This window comes from Hyla sarda, chromosome 2, assembly GCF_029499605.1.
Source record: "Hyla sarda isolate aHylSar1 chromosome 2, aHylSar1.hap1, whole genome shotgun sequence".
NCBI classification, from domain to species: domain Eukaryota; kingdom Metazoa; phylum Chordata; class Amphibia; order Anura; family Hylidae; genus Hyla; species Hyla sarda.
This window is the reverse complement of record NC_079190.1, coordinates 177,524,111-177,544,132: the sequence shown is the minus strand read 5'-3', so window position 1 is coordinate 177,544,132 and position 20,022 is coordinate 177,524,111. Positions and strand designations below refer to the sequence as shown.

Here is a 20,022-nt window from a genome sequence, read left to right as displayed (position 1 = left end):
TGATAAGTTTTCTATGCGGGACAGTGTCAAAGGCCTTACTAAAATGTAGATATGCGATGTCTACTGCCCCTCCGCCATCTATTGTTTTAGTCACACAGTCAGAAAAATCAACAAGATTTGTTTGACATGATCTCCCTGAAGTAAACCCATGTTGTTTTTCATCTTGCAATACATGGGATTTTAGATGTTCCAAATTCCTATCCTTTAGTAGGGTTTCCATTAATTTCCCCAGTATTGATGTCAATCTTACTGGCCTATAGTTGCTTGATTCCTCCCTACTACCTTTCTTGTTAATGGGCACGACATTTGCCAATTTTCAATCTTCCGGAACGACTTCTGTTAACAGTGATTGGTTAAATAAATCTGTTAACGGTTGTGCTAGTTCACCGCTAAGCTCTTTTAATATTTTTGGGTGTATCCCATCAGGCCCCTGTAACTTATTTGTCTTAACTTTAGACAGCAAAATTAGAACCTCTTCCTCTGTAAAGACACCTGCATCAAACAATTTATTGGTCTTCCTCCCTAATTGAGGTCCTTTTCCTTCTTTTTCTTCTGTAAAAACTGAGCAGAAGTATTCATTAAAGGAGTACTCTAGTGCAGAGTATTCCTGCTCCGTCCTGCCCGGGCTGCAAAATAAATGAAAATGAACCATCACTCACCTCCCTGGGTTCCCGCAGAGCGCTACTACAGCTGATCGGTCCTCCGGTCCATCTCCTTCATACTTCCGGGTGAAACGAAGCGTCACATGGCGCTCAGCCTATCGCCAGCCGAGGCGGAACATCGCGGCGGCCGGCGATAGGCTGAGCGCCATGTGATGCTTCGTTTCACCCGGAAGTATGAAGGAGATGGACCGGAGGCCCGATCAGCTGTAGTGGCACTCCGCGGGAACCCAGGGAGGTGAGTGATGGTTCATTTTCATTTATTTTGCAGCCCAGGCAGGACGGAGCAGGAATACTCTGCACTAGAGTACTCCTTTAAGGCAGTCTGCTAGCCCCTTATTATCTTCTACATACTTTCCTTTGTTTTTAATTTAGTTTTTCCTTGTTTTAATTTTCTTTTTTCAATTATATATCTGAAGAATGTCTTATCCCCTTTTTCAGAAACTGAGCTAGTTTTTCTTCTGCCTGCACTTTAGAAGTTCTTATAACTTGCTTGGCCTCTTTCTGCCTAATCTTGTAGTTTTCCCTATCTTCATTGCTCTGGATATTTTTTTATATAATTACTAAATGCTAGCTTTTTTTTTTTTTTTTTTTTAATGATTTTGGCCACTTCTGCCGAGTACCACAGTGGTCTCTTTCTTTTTCTGCTTTTACTGACAAGTCTAATGCAATTATGTGTTGCCTTCAATAATGCATCTTTTAAAAAGTCCCATTTCTCCTAGACTCCATGTAATCCGTTTCAGTCTGATAGGGACTCATTTATGACTAATCTCATTTTTGAAAAGTAGCTTTTTCTGAAATCAAAAACTTTTGTTTTTGTGTGGTGTGACTTTTTCACTGTTCTTATATTAAACCACACTGATTGATGATCACTAGATCCCAAGCTTTCGCCTACAATAACATCATATACCAAATCCCTATTGGTACAGTGTTTTTATTATGCATACATTTTCTATCTGTTGCTATGGCATTCATGTGTATCACCCTTGGCCAGTCTTGTAATGCCGGGACTTGTAGTTTTTGAATAGTTGGAGGTACAGTGTTTGGATAACTCTTTTTTGCAGCAGTGTTGTTTTCAGCTGTGTGCTTACAGCTTTTGCAAAACTACAACTCCCAGCATGCCCAGACATCCTTTGACTGTTCAGGCGTGCTTGGAGTTGTAGTTTTGCAACAGCTGGAGGCACATGATTGGTAAAACTCTGTATTACAGCAGTGTTGCTGCAGGCTGTGTTCCTCCTGCATCCTTGTCAATCAGCCATCAGGTGTCCATGACTCTTGGACAAGCTGGTGCTGCTGTAGGACTCATCAGTGTCCCAGGAGGTATGGGGACCCCTAGTGGTGGGATTTCCAAAGGCAGTTTTCTTTCATAAAATGTGACATTTTTTTTTAAAGTAGTATATTAGGAAAACTATTGCTTTGCCAAGATGTACAACATATAAAATGTTTTTATATCTGACAGTACCCATTTAAGGATAAAGGGCTTACTTGTTCACCCTTGTCCAACTCCCTTTCTATGACACACACTCAGTAGCTGAGCGTGGGACATAGTGGGGAGGTCCTAGCGGTGATGCCCAGCTTTAACCCCTAAAAAACGCACGGTCAATGGCGTATACGTAAAAAAAAAAATACCAAAGTCCAGAATTGCATATTTTGGTCACTCTGTATTCCCTAAAAATTCCCATAAAAAATAATACCAATAAAAACTAAAGATCATGGCGCAAAACATGAGCCCTCACACATCTCTGTAAATGGAAAAAAATAAGTTATAGGGGTCAAAAGTTATAATTTTTTCAAAGTAAAACAAAATAAAACCTATATAAGTTGGGTATCATTTTAAAAGGGTTATCCAGGAATAGAAAAATTTATTTCAAAAACAGCTCCACGTCTGTCTCCAGGTTAGGTGTGGTTTTACAACTTGGCTCCATTCACTACAATAGAACTGAGCTGCAGAACCACACCCATCCTGGAGACAAACCGAGAGCGTTTTTTTTTCTATTATAAAAAAGGAGCTCTGTTTTTCTATTCCTGGATAACCCCTTCAAAATAAAGATAAGGTGTCATTTTTACCGAACAGTGCTCTGCATAGAATCGGAAGCCCCCAAAAGTAGCTTTTTTCAATTTTGCCCCACAAATATTATTATTTTTTGTTTCCCCACAGATTTTGTGGAAAAATGATTGATGTCACTACAAAGTAAAATCTGTGGGGAAAAAAAAAAAGCCCTCATATGGATCTGTATGTGAAACATTTTAAGTGTTATGATGTTTAGAATGGAAGGAGGAAAAAACAAAAGTGCAAAAATGAAAAATGGCCTGGCCCTAAATTAGTTAAATAAATGTCCCCTGGCTGCCTGCCTAAAGAGAAAAAAAGGCCTATACTCACTTCCCATGCTCCTCTGCAGCACTTCCTGGTGCTGTGGTCAATACAACACACTGCCGCTCAACCATGCACTGGCTGCATAGGTGATTAACCCCTTAAGGACCAAGCATTTTTCTGTTTTTACACTTTCGTTTTTTCCTCCTCACCTTTTAAAAATCATAACCCTTTCAATTTTGCACCTAAAAATCCATATGAGGGCTTATTTTTTGAGCCACCAATTCTACTTTGGAATGACATGAGTCATTTTACACAAACATTTATGGCGAAACGGAAAAAAAAATCATTGTGCGACAAAATTGAAGAAAAAACACCATTTTGTAAATTTTGGGGGCTTCTGTTTCTAGGCAGTACATTTTTCAGTAAAAATTACACCTTATCATTATTCTGTAGGTCCATACGATTAAAATGATACCCTACTTATATAGGTTTGATTTTGTCGCACTTCTGGGAAAAATCATAACTACATGCAGGAAAATTTATACATTTAAAATTGTCCTTTTCTGACCCCTATAACTTTTTTATTTTTCCACGTACAGGGCGGTTTGAGGGCTCATTTTTTGCGCCGTGATCTGAAGTTTTAATCGGTACCATTTTTATTTTGATTGGACTTCTTGTTCGCTTTTTATTCCTTTTTTTATGGTATGAAAAGTGACCAAAAATACGCTATTTTGGACTTTGGAATTTTTTTGCGTGTACGCCATTGACCGTGCGGTTTAATTAATGATATATTTTTATAGTTCAGACATTTACGCACGCGACGATACTACATATGTTTATTTTTATTATGGTTACATATTTTTAATATGGAATTTGGGAAAAGGGGGGTAATTTAAACTTTTAATAAAGAAGGGGTTAATGTGTGTGTTTTTAAACTTTTTTTAAACTTTTTTTTTTTACACTTTTAGTCCCCTTAGGGGACTTTTAGGAGGAATCATTTGATTCCTCATAGAGATGAATGGGATTGCATACAATCCCATTCATCTGTGTGCTCTGCGCTCGATTGATAAAGCCTGGTCCTGCCAGGCTTTATCATTCAGAGGGCCGGAGCCAACACAGGAGGAGAGGTAAGCCCTCAGGCTACCTCAGTAGTGGATCGCCCCCCGCGATCGCGCTGCGGGGGAGCGATCCACCCCACTGGACCACCAGGGACTGTATACAGGCACCTTTAGACGCCGCTGTCAACTTTGACAGCGGTGATCTAAAGGGTTAATAGCCGGCCGCGGCGATCGCCGCATGTCGGGTATTAACGCCGGCCCCCAGCTACAGGAATCAGCTGGGAGCTGGCCGGTATGACGCGGGCTCGAGTCGGGAGCCCGCGTCATACCCCGGTAACGGCCATTGGACGAGTATAGACGTCCATGGTCGTTATCGGGTTAAAGGACAAGTGCAGCATTACCACACTTATCTCCTATCCACATGATAGGGGATAAGTGTTTGATCGCGTGGGGCCCAACCACTGGGACCCCCTGCGTTCTCCTGAATGGAGTCCCCGCATTAGCGCTCATTGAGAGTGCTAATGCACGTAGCGTCTACCTGACGGTTACACCCCCTCCCCATGCAGTTCTATGGGAGAGGCGGGGAGGCACAAACACTGCCTCCCCACCTCTCCCATAGAACTACATGGAGGAGGCGTTTTGGCCAGGGTGTCATGTTGTGGCCGGCATGCCTCCTGCATGGGAACGCATGGACCCCCCTGCGATCAAACACTTATCCCCTATACGCAGGTTATTTTCGGCCACAGATGGCCTTTGACTGAATAGCCACAAATAGGCCTGAAAAAATGCAATGTGTATTTAATATTGACTTTTTTTCAGCATTTTTCCACCCCAGTTCTTCAATAGAAATCCTAGAGTAATAAGATGGTAGTAATGAGATGACCGTAGTTTAAAAAGAATTGCCACAATTGGCCTTTTTTTTCAGCCAGGAAAACTCCAAAGACAAGTTGTGTTAAAGGGGTATTCCGGGAATTTTTTTTATTTGACTATGCTACAGGGGCTGTAAAGTTAGTGTAGTTCATAATATAGTGTATGTACCTGTGTGTGACAGTTTTCTCCCAATTCTTATGTGATTTTCACCCCAATATTTATTTTTAACAGCATACAAAATGAGTGCTGTCTCAGATTTTTCCCAGCTTGCAATGCGGTCGAGACCTGACTCACTAGTCAGCTGATGACAGGGAGCCTGTCTGCTTCAATGGGTGGAGGGATCAATCTGCAACTAATGCAACAGCTGTAGGCATCCTGATTGAAAACCAGAGGTCTGCAGCTCATTTATGTTTCAATGGGTGGGGTAGCTGATGTGTGGGAAGGAGGAAAATGGTATCATGGGATTTGTAGGCAAACAAGAAAACTGAAAACAGGAAATACAAGTTCACAGAAAGCTAGCCACAGTGTTATGGTAATCTCACAACATAGCCATTTAGCCCAAGACAAGCGCAGATCCTTCCTAAGCATGTCCATCACTGTCTGCCAGGTATGTACTAAAATCACCTTATGCTGGATAACCCCTTTTAAGACTTGCATGGGACATCTGGTAAATATGTCCCTGTGGTAGTCCAGTACAGGAGTTGCACCCCTGTACCCTAGCTGCCCTGTCCGGCAGACTCCATCCAGTGACGCCTGCCCCCCCCCTGCACCTATGCCTTGAGTATTTATAAAATGTGTTATGCCCTTAACCCCTTAAGGACCAGGACCATTTTGGCCTTAAAGGGGTATTCCGCCCCTAGACATTTTATCCCCTATCCAAAGGATAGGGGATAAGATGTCAGATCGCCGCGGTCCCGCTGCTGGGGACCCCCGGGATCCCCGCTGCGGCACCGCGCTATCATTACAGCACAGAGCGAGTTCGCTCTGTGCGTAATGACGTGCGATACAGGGGACGGAGCCGCGTGACGTCATGACGCCGCCCCTCGTGACATCACGGCCCGTCCCCTTAATGCAAGTCTATGGGAGGGGGCGTGACGACCGCCACGTCCCCTCCTATAGACTTGTATTGAAAGGGGCGGACCGTGACAGCACGAGGGGCGGAGCCGTGACGTAACGATGCTCCGGCCCCTGTACCGCCCATAATTACGTGCAGAGCGAACTTGCTCTGTGCTGTAATGATAGTGCGGTGCCACAGCGGGGATCCCAGGGATAAAATGTCTAGGGGCGGAATACCCCTTTAAGGACCAGGCCAATTTTATTTTTGCATTTTCGTTTTTTCCTCCTCGCCTTCATAACTCTTTTATATTTCCATGCACAGACCCATATGAGGGCTTGTTTTTTGCGTCACCAATTTTACTTTGTAATGACATCACTCATTTTACCATAAAATGTACAGCGCAACCAAAAAAATATTATTTATGTGGGAAAACTGAAAAGAAAAGCGCAATTTAGCAAATTTTGGAAGGTTTTGTTCATGCTGTACACGTTACGGTAAAAATTACACGTTTTCTTTATTCTGTGGGTCAACCCATATTATATGCTTTTCCAAAATTGTACCACTTAAAAAAAAATCTCAAACTATTTTAACAAAATTAGTATGTTTCAAATTGCCCTATTTTGACCACCTATAACTTTCAAATTTTTCCGTATACGGGGCGGAATGAGGGCTCATTTTTTGCGCCGTGATCTGTAGTTTTTATCGGTACCACTTTTGCATGTTTCCTGCGCGCGAGCGGTTGCAGCTCCACCCCGTCACTCCCCAGCGGTGATGCCTCTTCAAAACAGTGTGGAAGAACCTAAGGAAGAACCTGTGTTGCACAGGGGAAGATTTTGCTGACTGGACCAAAACCGGAAGTTCCCTGGGCGCAGCCATATTGGAGGCTCCGGCTGCTGAGCTCGTCTCCAGCTGTCAATCACAAGGTCCACTGTCACGTTACTGCCTGCAAGTGTGGTCGCAAGACTGTTTATCACAGGTTACCTGCAAAATAGAGGGTGAGTGTCCGCTGTAATACCCCCATCAGTCAAACCACTGCAGCACCTCAAGAGCCAGAGGCCCTTCCTGACGAAGCTGGGGTGCCAGCGAAACGTTGGAGGTGCTGGCTAATGTTTGGTTTTTTTAATCAGCAGCCTTGATCAGCTCCCTATAAGCAGATCACTGTATCAGACAAACAGTGGTCACTGTCAAATTACTCTATTACTGATTACAGTATATAGTACATACAATAATAAAAAAGGCAGCCATCTTGGGGCTGTGGTTTTAATCTATTGGTAGTGTAGTTTACACCATAAGAATTATTCTCTCACAATTGTGTTGTACACTTTAAGTCTTTTAATAGGAACAATAAAAGTTATTTTTTAATAGGAGGTACTTAGTTTAAGGGTTCCCCTTAGGGGGTTTCCCCTAAAATGGTTGTGAATCAACAGCCAGTGCACTCAAAAAGCAACGGGATGCCTGAACCCAGCACCACAGATCAACCGGGTGCCAGCACCCCTTCATCTCCAGCAGCAAGGTCATCACCTGCTCCAGTAGCCAGGGTCCTGCCCCCCTTGCCTCCAGTCAACATCAACGGTTCTGGTGTTCCAGCATCTGCACAGTTATTCATGGGGAACCCTCTCCTCCCTACCTACAATGGAGACCCCTTAACCCTGAGGGATTTCAAAGAGAGGATCCAGAGTTTGTTTGTAATAATTAACAATAAACGGAGCAGTCCTACTAGGCTAGGGGGAAAAAGGTTATAGAAATCAGGAGAATTGAAATAATAGAAGAGAAAAAGAGGTTTGTGTCAAATATTGGACATTTATTTAAAATAACAATGATACTCTTGATGACTTAATGGTGATGTCCTTGGCAGGGCCCTTGCTTTGGACAACACACAATATAATACAAATGATATATAAAATGTAAAATACATAAAAACACAATTGCTAGCTAAAATTGCACTAATGAGGTGGCTGGGACACAGGGTCTGTGCTATAGTAAGTACAGTGGGACAGTCTGGAAATTGCAAATGCCCTATTTGTTATAGGTGATGATTGGTGTGAATTGTAGTCTCAGTGAGGGTATTTAGCGCAAATAGCGCTGAAAGATTAAATCCACAGTGTTGGCCGTAGTTGCAGCGCTCGACAGCGCTGGAGACTCCCAGTGCTGAGCCCACTATCCCTGTCTGTGCAGGGCTGTTTGTAGAATAGGCAGATGCGCGTGGTAGCGCTGAAGCTTCACCAAGTTTCACACAGTATCAAGCAGTTACTCCTTCTATATCCTGACGGCACGGGGACAAGTTAAAGAAGGCGATAAAGGATAGGCACTATGTGCCTCTAACCGGCTCTTCAAATGCTCGGTGTTCTGCGCGTACCTGCGTTGGAAGTCCTCCGAGCTCTACCTTCTACACCCCGGCGGCACGAGGAGGATAAGCAAGAAGGACAGAGGTCCAAGGTTGAATGCCAGTGCTAGCTGCGGCTAGTTAGTAATGCAAGTCTCGGACTCTGCTGGGGTAGCGGAGTGTCAGGCTCTGCTGGGATAGCGGAGCGTCCCTGTTAAGTCCCAATCTCTGTGCAGCGAAACAGTCTATGATCAGATGCGTTTCGGGGAGCCACGTCCCCTTTTTCAATGGTGAGGGTAAGAAGACTGAGTGTACTCACCATTGAAAAAGGGGACAGAGTCCAAGACTTGCATTACTAACTAGCCGCAGCTAGCACCGGCATTCAGCCTTGGACCTCTGTCCTTCTTGCTTATCCTCCCCATGCCGCCAGGGTATAGAAGGTAGAGCCCGGAGGACTTCCACGCAGATACGCGCAGAACACAAAGCATTTGAAGAGCCGGTTAGAGGCACATAGTGCCTATCCTTTATCACCTTCTGTAACTTGTCCCCGTGCCGTCGGGGTATAGAAGGAGTAACTGCTTGATACTGTGTGAAACTTGGTGAAGCTTCAGCGCTACCTATTCTACAGACAGCCCTGCGCAGACAGGGAGAGTGGGCTCGGCACTGGGAGTCTCCAGCACTGTCGAGCGCTGCAACTATGGCCAACACTGTGGATTTAATCTTTCAGCGCAATTTGCGCTAAATACCCTCACTGAGACTACAATTCACACCAATCATCACCTATAACAAATAGGACATTTGCAATTTCCAGACTGTCCCACTGTACTTACTATAGCACAGACCCTGTGTCCCAGCCACCTCATTAGTGCAATTTTAGTTAGCAATTGTGTTTTTATGTATTTTACATTTTATATATCATTTGTATTATATTGTGTGTTGTCCAAAGCAAGGGCCCTGCCAAGGACATCACCATTAAGTCATCAAGAGTATCATTGTTATTTTAAATAAATGTCTAATATGTGACACAAACCTTTTTTTCTCTCCTATTATTTCAATTCTCCTGATTTCTATAACCTTTTTTCCCCTAGCCTAGTAGGACTGCTCCATTTATTCTTAATTATTAGTATCTATAGGCACATCGGGTGTGTGCAACGCAGTATCCTCGGCCTGGGTCCTCGTTTAAGTATTTTATGTAGAGCTCCCATCTCTGTATCTTCCAGAGTTTGTTTGTCTTTTACTCTTTTCCTCCTAACCAACAGGTGCAACTATTAACAGGACAACTCCAGGGAACGGCACTAGAGGAAGTCCGCATCTGGCCAGCATCTGAGAAGGCAATGGTGGAGCAGATCTTTGAAGGACTGTACCAGGTATTTGAGTCACATTCTCCATCGGAGGTACGTCTCCGGCTGTATGAAAGGCGACAAAAGCCAGGTGAGACCTTGAGAGCATATGCTGTAACCTTTCAGAATGCCATAGAGACTGTCCAAAAATGTGATATATTATATTAGCTAAAGGTATAACTCCTGAACAGGGCAACAAGGTGCTAATGGACAAGTTCACTGATGGAGCCCATAACAAGTGGGACAAGACCCAATTAAGAATGTTAGCAGTCCAAAATTCTAACATGTCATTCAATGCTTTTAAAACACTGGCTATCCAAGTGATTGAGTCTGGGACTGAGTTAGAGGAAGTTGGTACTCCCCTTGTACCTGTTCAAGAACCACTAGGTGGTAGCCAGGCCTATACCATCACAGTCCCTTGTCCCCGCCCCAGTGCAACCCACTTTGCCAATCACCGCAGTCTTAGATCTACAGAGCATTAAAGGAGATATCCAGTGGTGAAAAATGTATCCCCTATCCTAAGGATAGGGGATAAGTTTCAGTTCGCGGGGGGTCCGAACGCTGGGGCCCCCGAGATCTCTCTGTACCGGGCCCCGACAGCCTGTGGGAAGGGGGCGTTTTGACCACCGCACAAAGCGGCTGCTGACACGCCCCCTCAATACTACTCTATGGCAGAGCCGGAACGCTGCCTTCTGCAACCTCCGTCTCTGCCATAGAGTTGTATTGAGGGGGGGGCGTGTCGGCCGCCACTTCGTGCGGTGGTCAACACGCTCTATCTGGCCAGCGAGCTGGTACAGAGAGATCTCTGGAACAGTGGGCTGTGCAAATTAAAAATTACATTTCTCACTGTTCCAAAAATCTGTCAGACACCTGTGGTGGGTAAATGCTCACTGCACCCCTTATTACATTCCGTGAGGGGTGTAGTTTCCAAAATGGGGTCACATGTGGGGGTCCATTGTTCTGGCACTATCGGGGCTTTGTAAACACACGTGGCCTTCAATTCCAGACACATTTTCTCTTCAAAATCCCAAGAGCACTTTACATCCACATATGGGGTATTTTTTTCCTATTTTCACTTGTGAAAATGAAAAATTTAGGGTAATTTTAGTAAAAAAAAAAAAAATTTTCATTTTCCCATCCAAGTTTAACGAAAATTTGTCAAACACCTGTGGCGTGTTAAAGCTCACTATACCCCTTGTTACGTTCCGTGAGAGGTTTAGTTTCCAAAATGGGGTCACATGTGGGTATTTATTTTTTTGCGTTTATGTCAGAACCGCTGTAAAATCAGCCACCCCTGTGCAAATCACCAATTTAGGCTGCTTCAACTGTACATAGTGCGCTCTCACTCCTGAGCCTTGTTGTGCGCCCGCAGAGCATTTAACGCCCAGAGATGGGGTATTTCCGTACTCGGGAGAAATTGTGTTGCAAATTTTGGGGGTCTTTTTTTCCTTTTACCTCTTGTGAAAATCAAAAGTATGGGGCAACACTAGCATGTTAGTGTAAAAAAAAAATTTTTTTTACACTAACCGGCTGATGTAGACCCCAACTTTTCCTTTTCAGAAGTGGTAAAAGGAGAAAAAGCCCCCAAAGTTTTTAGTGCAATTTCTCCCGAGTACAGAAATACCCCATATGTGGCCCTAAACTGTTTCTTTGAAATACGACAGGGCTCCGAAGTGAGAGCGCGCCATGCACATTTAAGGACTAAAATAGGGATTCCATAGTGGTGGACATAGGGGTATTCTACGCCAGTGATTCCCAAACAGGGTGCCTCCAGCTGTTGCTAAACTCCCAGCATGCCTGGACAGTCAGTGGCTGTCCAGAAATGCTGGGAGTTGTTGTTTTGCAACAGCTGGAGGCTCTGTTTTGGAAACACTGCTGTATGATGTTTTTTATTTTTATTGGGGGGGGGGGGGAAAGACAGTGTAAGGGGGTGTATATGTTGTGTTTTACCCTTTATTATGTGTTAGTGTAGTGTAGTGTATGCATACGCCCTTCGTCCTTAAGAGGTTAAAGCTATGAACACATTACCAGGAAGCCCTTGTAGTTTTTTTCTTTCCAGATCTGGTTCTGCAGGACAGAAATCGATTTCACATGATAGATGTTAAAGGACAACTGCAGCGGAATTACACTTATCCCCTATCCACAGGATAGGGGATAAGTGTTTGATCGCGTGGGGGTCCGACCGCTGGGACCCCCCTCGATCTCCCTAACGGGGCACCGGCATTAGCGCCATGGTGACGTAGCGTCGACCTAGAGGGAGACGGTGACGCCCCGTCTCCTCCCCGTCCCCATACAGTTCTATGGGGGATGCGGGGAGGCACGAATGCTGCCTCTCCCATAGAGATGTATGGAGGAGGCGTGTCGGCCGCAACGTCATGCTGCGGCTGGCACGCTCCCTGCACGGGAGAGCTGCGGCCCCGTACAGGAGATCACTGGGGGCCCCAGCGTTTGGACCCTGCGCGATCAAACACTTATCCCCTATTTTGAGGATAGGGGATAAGTGTTTGTACCGCTGCAGATGTCCTTTAATAGACACCTGAGGGTGTACATCCACAAAAAAGAAAGTTTTAGTACAGACTAGCTGAGTACCCGGCGTTGCCCGCTTTTTCCTTCCTAACCCTTATTGGGGAGGAAAATCATATCCCATCCTCATATATTGTTGTCCTATCCCATCCTCATATCCCGACCTCCTATCCCAACCTCCTATCCTGTCCTCATATGCCGTCCTCATATGCCGTCCTCATATGCCGTCCTCATATCCCATCCTCATATCCCGACCTCCTATCCCAACCTCCTATCCTGTCCTCATATGCTGTCCTCATATCCCATCCTCATATCCCATCCTCATATCCCATCCTCATATCCCATCCTCATATCCCGACCTCATATCCCATCTTCATATCTCATCCTCATATCCCGACCTCCTATCCCAACCTCCTATCCTGTCCTCATATGCCGTCCTCATATCCCATCCTCATATCCCGACCTCATATCCCATCCTCATATCTCATCCTCATATCCCATCCTTATGTCCCATCCTCATATCCTGACTTCCTATCCCGACCTCATATGCTGTTATCATATCCCATGCTCATATCCTGTCCTCAGGACTGATTTGTAATGAAGATATTGTAATCTGAAAATAGAAGGGGACGTTGCTTTGTGGGACTGGGAGTGATTTACAAGCCAGACTGATGCACAAAAAGGGTAGAGACTAGAAGGGTGGGGCTTAAACAGTGGGTGTTTCTTTGAGAGATGGGGTGGGGCTTGCAAGCCGGACTGACACATTCACTAGGAGATGCAGAGCAGAGCTTGTGGAGTAAGGTACTGAAAGTCCCATATACTTGCATGGGACTTGAAACAAAAAAACATCTTGTATATAAGGGTGTAAGTAAGGGTTAATTTAACTATCAAATATTTTTATTTGGACGTGATGCTGGAACATACACACACACATTGGCTCTGATTTACTAAGAGTCGAGTGTTTATTCTGAAGTGATTTCAATATCACTCATCTTTTTTTTCAGGCTTATTTACTATTCTGTCACACATGTCGGTTATTTTTCTGTCGCACATTTTTTTGTGTCGCACTAGTCAATTTTGTTGCACAAACTCTGAGCTAAAGAAATTTGTTGTGTGAGTCAAAATGGTTTAGACTTGTTTGTTTAAAAATGTTTCCATGAATCAAAAGTATTCACGTGTTATAATTTTTCAAACATAACAACAATTATCCTTGTTTATCAGCTTGGGTGTTAAATTGATTTAAACCTAATATTGCAAATGTGTTAAAAAGAAAAAAATATATAAACATTAACTATCACAAAAGCATTCAATATTTTATTTATAAAAGTGTTGAACTGTACAAAATGTTTTCCAGTTATAAAACAAGTTACTTTCACAAAAAACACAATGGCAAACAGTCCCTTGTTAGAAATCACTCCATTTTTGGAATTTCACTCGGCCTCTTGGCTGTCGGTTATTGTGTGAGGCAAACTCACACTTTTTCTCGAGTGATTTTGGAAGTACTCTGAGTATTTTTTGTTTTTTGTCAGTAAAACACCCATTTTTGCATAAAACATGCCCATTTCAGAGTGAAAAAAAAAGCACTCCGAGTGTTTTCTAAAGTGTTGGTTGTGCGACTAAAATTTGGTCGCATAGTCGCACAGACCTTGTGACTAAAATTTAGGCGCAATAACCAAGCAAAAGAGTCGGTTGGACTTTAGTAAATGAGGGCCATTGAGTTTTATATATAGATTATATATATATCGATATAGATTCATTGTCTTAGCTGGAGTGATCAAGGGCTGGAAGCTGTCTAAACCATGAAGAGCAAGGTGGACTGCGGACATCATTACTCTGGATTGGAAACAGGCATGTTAAGATCTTGGTTGAATTGGAATAAAGTAATTCTCAAATGAAAAAGAATAACATTTTAAAATCCACAACCATGGAGTGGATTTATAACAGAAGAAAGGTTTGAGGCCATAAAGTATGTTTCCTACCTTTATAAAACACTACTGGTTTGGACTGTACAAAGTTACACTAGAAAGCTAATTACAGTACGGGGTCTCAGTCACACAGTGCAGTTTTAGTGCAATTTATAAACATTTACTATTAATTCCAATATATATTATTTTTCTGAAAATTGGACTGGTACAAAAAAATAAATAAAAAAGGAGTCCTTCTTTAAATAAACACCCCAAGGGTTTGTTTTTCCCCCATGTAATGCACACTCACCATCACTAATTAAGATTACAGTACTTAATGTGTCTGTCCTGGGTCAGCTGGCTTCTTGTTAAAGGAAACATTTCAGCCTGTTCACCTATACTAGATCCAATACACTGGGTTATAATGTGGGTGAACAGGAGTCCAACGAGGGGTCACTTACTAAAATACATGCAGTAGGTCCAACTATATGTCCCCCCCCTCCCCCAAGGTCTTCTTCTATATTCCATGAATTGAATTCTGGAGGTGAGGCCCCACTTTTTATATTCATGCTCTGTGACTCCAAGTCTAAGTGACATGGAGTTATTGGTGATGCAAGTGTTCAGGCGGCGCATGCACCCTGTGCAAAGAGCAAAGTGCTCATGTGACTAGTGACTCCACATCACTCTGACATGGAGTCACAGAACATGAATATGTAAATTGAGCAAGTGGGGCCTCACCTCCAGAATGCAATTCATGGAATATATATAACATATCTTTGGACCTACTGATCCCTTGTTGGACTCCTGTTCAACCACACTATACCCCTAGCACTTAACAGACCCCTGCCCACCCAGCTCTGCATGTATACTGCTGCTATCTCTATGGGATCATACTATTTTAGTAGTTATATACTTCCTTTGAGGCAGGGTTTACAAATTTTTATGATTTTTGTGCAGTCTTTTTATTTTACTGTTGTCTCTGATCTTTTCCACCATTCCATGCAGCCAGAGACAAAATGTCACACGTCACATGGTCTCCCAGGGATCATGGATATGCTACAGTGGGTGGATGGATAGCAGGATGGAAGGGATTTACTGAAATAATGCTATCCACTCCCCCATTGTAGCATAGTTATGCTCCCTTGGATACCATATGACTTATGACATATTGGAAGGGATATATCAAAGCCTGTGTAGGAAAAGTTGACCAGTTGCCCATAGCAATCAATCAGATTGGCTCTTATATTTTACAGAGGCCTTTTCAAAAATGAAAGAAGTGATCCGATGGTTGTTATGGGAAACTGTTCGACTGTTCCTCTCCACGGGTTTTGATAAATCTCCCCAATTATCTCTGGCTGCATGAAATGCTGGGAAAGGTCAAAGACAACAGTAAAATAAAAAGACTTGCACTATGGCACCTCCAGGTGTTGGCCCAGTGCATGAAAACGGGACAAAGTGGCACACAGAGGTAATAGAAGCATATTACACATTATTATAACCTGGCATCATGGGCTTAAAGGCTAAAGAAACAAAAATCCTGGAATACCTCTTTAAGGCCATATTCACCACAAATCCATGTGAATAGGAATCCACATGAGAACTGTGTGTATTCCATATTCCTTTGGTTTCAATGGGAATCTGCAGCATAGTTCACCACATGACACAGATTTATTGACACTGGACTAAAAAGTTACATCTCACCAATTTGACACAAATCTGTGTCAGGTTGCCCGGATACAAATTACCCCAGTGTCCAAAATCTTGGCCATATCCACAGCAGGTAAGCTGGCCATCTGCACCAGAAATACAAGGGTACACCCCAAAGATGTGGCTGCAGCTTCTACGCTGGATATTTTTAAATGGAAACATACCCTAATACTCCTGGATCTAGTTTAAAAACAAAACAAAAAAACCTGTGTGAACTAGGCGTACAGTCTAATCCTACTCCCTGTGACTTGTACATGAATCACATATCAATTACCCTTTTGGATAGTATTTTCACATTTGTTTCGATTGGGTAAGTGGGAAAAATAACATATGACATCAAATAGTTTAGGAAATTAACAGTTAAATAGTTAAATTCCATTTTTGTTCTAGTTAGACTGATAGGTAGGCATTTCAGTTCTTATGCTCTAACTTGATCATTCTGTGCAGAAGAATGAAGTACAAACCATTCACTTGATCATATGAAGATGCAGTTCTGTTTAATCGTCATAATACAAGTGGAAAGCCATGTGTCAGCATATTATTACCATAGTAACAGGACCATTATGCTAGACTGGTCATTCCCATACCCACCAAGTATTGTTCTCATGTGATTAAGCCCTCGTGATGTATGGTCCCTTTAATTAACACTTCAAGACGTGGTGCCGATTCTACACTGAAGCTTTCGCACAAGTGATATATGACACAGGCATGAAAAGGCACAAAGCCATTACCACTGCAGGAAAATGCTCAATCCAGAACCAGTGGATGTACAGCTTCCAGACTACAAGATGAAGCTAATTCTAAAATACTAAAAATATCAAATCTGGTGATGAAGTCCCCAATGACATTGACAGCAGACATAGACATACACTCACAACTTGCAGCAATTAAACTTATACCGTATGAACGGCACTCATGTAGGAAGGAAATGAACAGCACCATGTGCACACATTCGTCCCTAGAAAGCTGGGTAAGCCAAGCATGACATCCAACATCCTCAAGCACCTTAGAAAGGGCAGCACGTTACTAATGGAACAAGAACATTAAGATGAGACAGCTCCTCCTACCAGTATTTTGGAAAAGCGCATTTAATCTCCGCATCAGTTCTTCTATGGCCATCTCAGCATACGTCGATGTTCACTTGCGAAAAGAGAAAACATCCACAGTGCGCATTTTCTTCCGTCTGCTAAAAGAAGCAGCTGAGCTACAGCAGAGCTCCCCAGCACTGCATTTCAATTAGCTCCAGGTCCTTGCTTGACACAAAAGGAGGTGGTAAGTGAGCACATTCTCCCTCTCTCCTCTGCTATACACAGGCGAGTGGCTCAGGATTGGAGGCACTGTCATGATGAGTCTTCATCACGTCAGGTCACTAAAAAACTTCACACTGATGTTAATCGATGGCATGATGCATCTTTACATTACAATTCTATGTAGTAATGTATATATAATATCAGAGCCTTAAAATCACACAACATAGTCACGTCATGCACAGGACAGGTACGTAACAGGAGAAACAGTTCTATAGTATGATGTGATTTCAATACATCTTCTATATGACCTTCACTGGCCTTCAAAACCAGGCGTATTCTTTCAGGTGGTAATCTGCTACATAACTATCTTACCATTGTAAGGTAAACTAAAACTACTTGAATATAATGAAATATGGACTCTATCTTGGCCCAGTATGCAACATATAACCTGTGTTTCTGGTTTTGGTGATGCACAGGCGCATATATTAAGATATGGTAAATAACAATCAATTGCAAATAATAAATCAGTGCTAAAGACTGCTGTAGGTATGGTATAAATATTACAATTGTATTCTTTTCTACAGTCCACACAAGCGCAGGTATAAACACGTGCCATACACGCAGGGCAGGATCTGGCTAGACAGCCACTCTGCAATAGTCTGAGCAGAATAGGGCACCTGGTGGCAGGCTAGGAAAGAGTTTCCCATCTCTGTCATTGATCACTGTTACAAGGGGCTCTCACTGATGCTCTCTGTTCCTAAGGTGGGCTGTAGCAGGGCTACTGCAGTATACAGAGAATTGGACAGTATAGTGTAGGTGATGGAAAGTGTAGACTACAGACAGGCCACACAGGGGAAACAAACAACTATTTCTTCTTTAGGATTTGATGTGCAGGATTTTCTGCTGCAGATTTCAATGTAAACTAAATGACTGAGCACAACTTCTAATCTGCAGTTACAAATCCTGTGCATCAAATCAGCACAGGATCCTGTATATGTGATCGTTAATATGTCATCAGTATCACCTGCACTAACCTGTCATACAGGTGAGTGTGAATGGGGACAGACTCTGTGCAGCCTGTCCACAGCAGAGTTTCAGGCAGCGGAATTTCCTCTGTGTATTGATTACAATGAGGTCTGTGGCGGACTTTTTCTGTAGTGGAAATTACGCTGTTGTAAATTCGCTGCAGAGAGCCCGTCCTCATTCACACTCACAGCGAAAAAATATGGAATGAGTTTGAAAACTAATTCACCCGTGTAAAGGTATATTTTCTGTCCTTTGCTGATTTTATGCAGCTGATTTAGCTGGCCTTTGACTTCAATGGGTATGAAAATCAGCAACAAAACACACAGTAAAATATGCACGTTTTAATGCACCCTTATTGGTATATGGGTGTTATCTAGTCTTGGTATGGTGGTATTGTTCAGTTCTAGTGTGGCGTTATTATCTAGTCTTGGTATGGTGGTATTGTTCAGTTCTGGTATGGCGGTGTTATCTAGTCTTGGTATGGTGGTATTGTTCAGTTCTAGTATGGCGGTTTTATCTAGTCTTGGTATGGTGGTATTGTTCAGTTCTAGTATGGCGTTGTTACCTAGTCTTGGTATGGTGGTATTGTTCAGTTCTAGTGTGGCGTTATTATCTAGTCTTGGTATGGTGGTATTGTTCAGTCATGGTATGGCATTGTTATCTAGTCTTGGTATGGTGGTATTGTTCAGTTCTGGTATGACATTGTTATCTAGTTTTGGTATGGTGGTACTGTTCATTCATGGTATGGCGTTGTTGTCTAGTCTTGGTATGGTGGCATTGCTCAGTTCTGGTATGGCGTTGTTATCTAGTCTTGTTATGGTGGTATTGTTCAGCCCTGTAATGGCAGTGTTATCCAGTCATGGTGTGGGGATATTCAGTTACAGTATTATTTAAGGTAGGAGACATTTTATTGTATGCGAGCAGCACATAGTGGCCCCCATGATCCACTTTTGCTCGGGGTCCCCATGAGTTGTCAATCTACCCCTGCCCCTCACTGTCAGAGGGTTTAATTTGCCCACACTGGGCTTGTATATGACGCGATGTGTATGGGCATATGAGCAGAGCTTACTGTGATGTAACGCATATATAATTATGCAAATTACCATGGCCGGTATTTTTTTTGAAAGGAAGGTGAAAAACCTACCTGTACTGCGCATGCGCCGCTTCCTGGGTCCACCCTGAAGCGGCGTTTGGCTGAATTTGGCTCCTTGTGCAGGTGAGGTCACAGTGCCCAAAGCAGGGTTCATTGCTACGCCCATGCCCCAAGCAACTAATTTGCATTTACAAAAAAAAAAAATGGATTATGGCAGAACGGAGCGACGGTTAGGGACGCCGTAAGTATCATTTTGATCAGTATTCTCTGCACTACAAGCCTGTATGACAGGTTAGTGCGGGTGATACTGATGACAGATTTCCTTTAATTCTTCATGACGGAGATGACAACAACTCTCTTTCCCCACAATCAATTCAAGTTTAAGTAGAACAGTGCAATGCACAATTTTGTCAGGCTAAAGCTGGGTACAACCTGAGGTTAACTGGGTAGATACAGGGGTCCCAAAATTCTGGTTCTCTTTGCCCAGCCACACATGGTCACAAAGGTAACCTTCGCCAAAGGGTATAGGCTGCTTTACCCAATTGGCTCTCTGTGAAATACTGTCACTTGTAGTTCCTCAACTTTACTTCAGTTGACTGACTATAGTAGCCTCTTTAGCCACTGTTGATTTACCAGCACCGGCCAGAAACCAATTAGGTCCTGGATTGCAACAAGACACTTGTATTCACAATGTATTCACACTGACTTTTCTTGACCAGTAAATTTGGAATGATAACTGTGGTTAGAAACCCCTTTTGGATTGGCGTGGGTAATCTTGAAAATCGGCCGTTAGAAAATCCGTAACGGCTGTTAGAAAATCCTATTATAGTCTATGGGATTTTTCTAATAGCCGTTTTAACCCGTTATTAATAACGGCCGTTTTTTTTTTTTGCCGGGC

The 20,022-nt window shown here is 43.1% G+C and overlaps 1 protein-coding gene and 1 long non-coding RNA gene across 8 annotated transcripts in view; one reads left to right on the top strand and one right to left on the bottom strand.

Annotated features, from left to right (window-relative positions):
* The window catches only part of MCF2L (MCF.2 cell line derived transforming sequence like), a 307,099-nt gene that overhangs the window by 203,991 nt on the left and 83,086 nt on the right, over positions 1 to 20,022 (bottom strand). Inside the window, exon 1 of one of the 7 annotated variants that reach the window (XM_056555803.1) lies at positions 16,823 to 17,021. The exons of the other annotated variants lie outside the window; for them this stretch is intronic. Coding sequence (XP_056411778.1) covers positions 16,823 to 16,874 — 52 coding nt within the window. The 5' untranslated portion in view covers positions 16,875 to 17,021. Of the gene's footprint in view, positions 1 to 16,822; positions 17,022 to 20,022 lie in introns of those variants that run through there. 7 annotated transcript variants of the gene reach the window in all.
* Positions 1 to 20,022, top strand: part of LOC130355542 (uncharacterized) — a 67,712-nt gene that overhangs the window by 25,965 nt on the left and 21,725 nt on the right. The window lies entirely within an intron of this gene.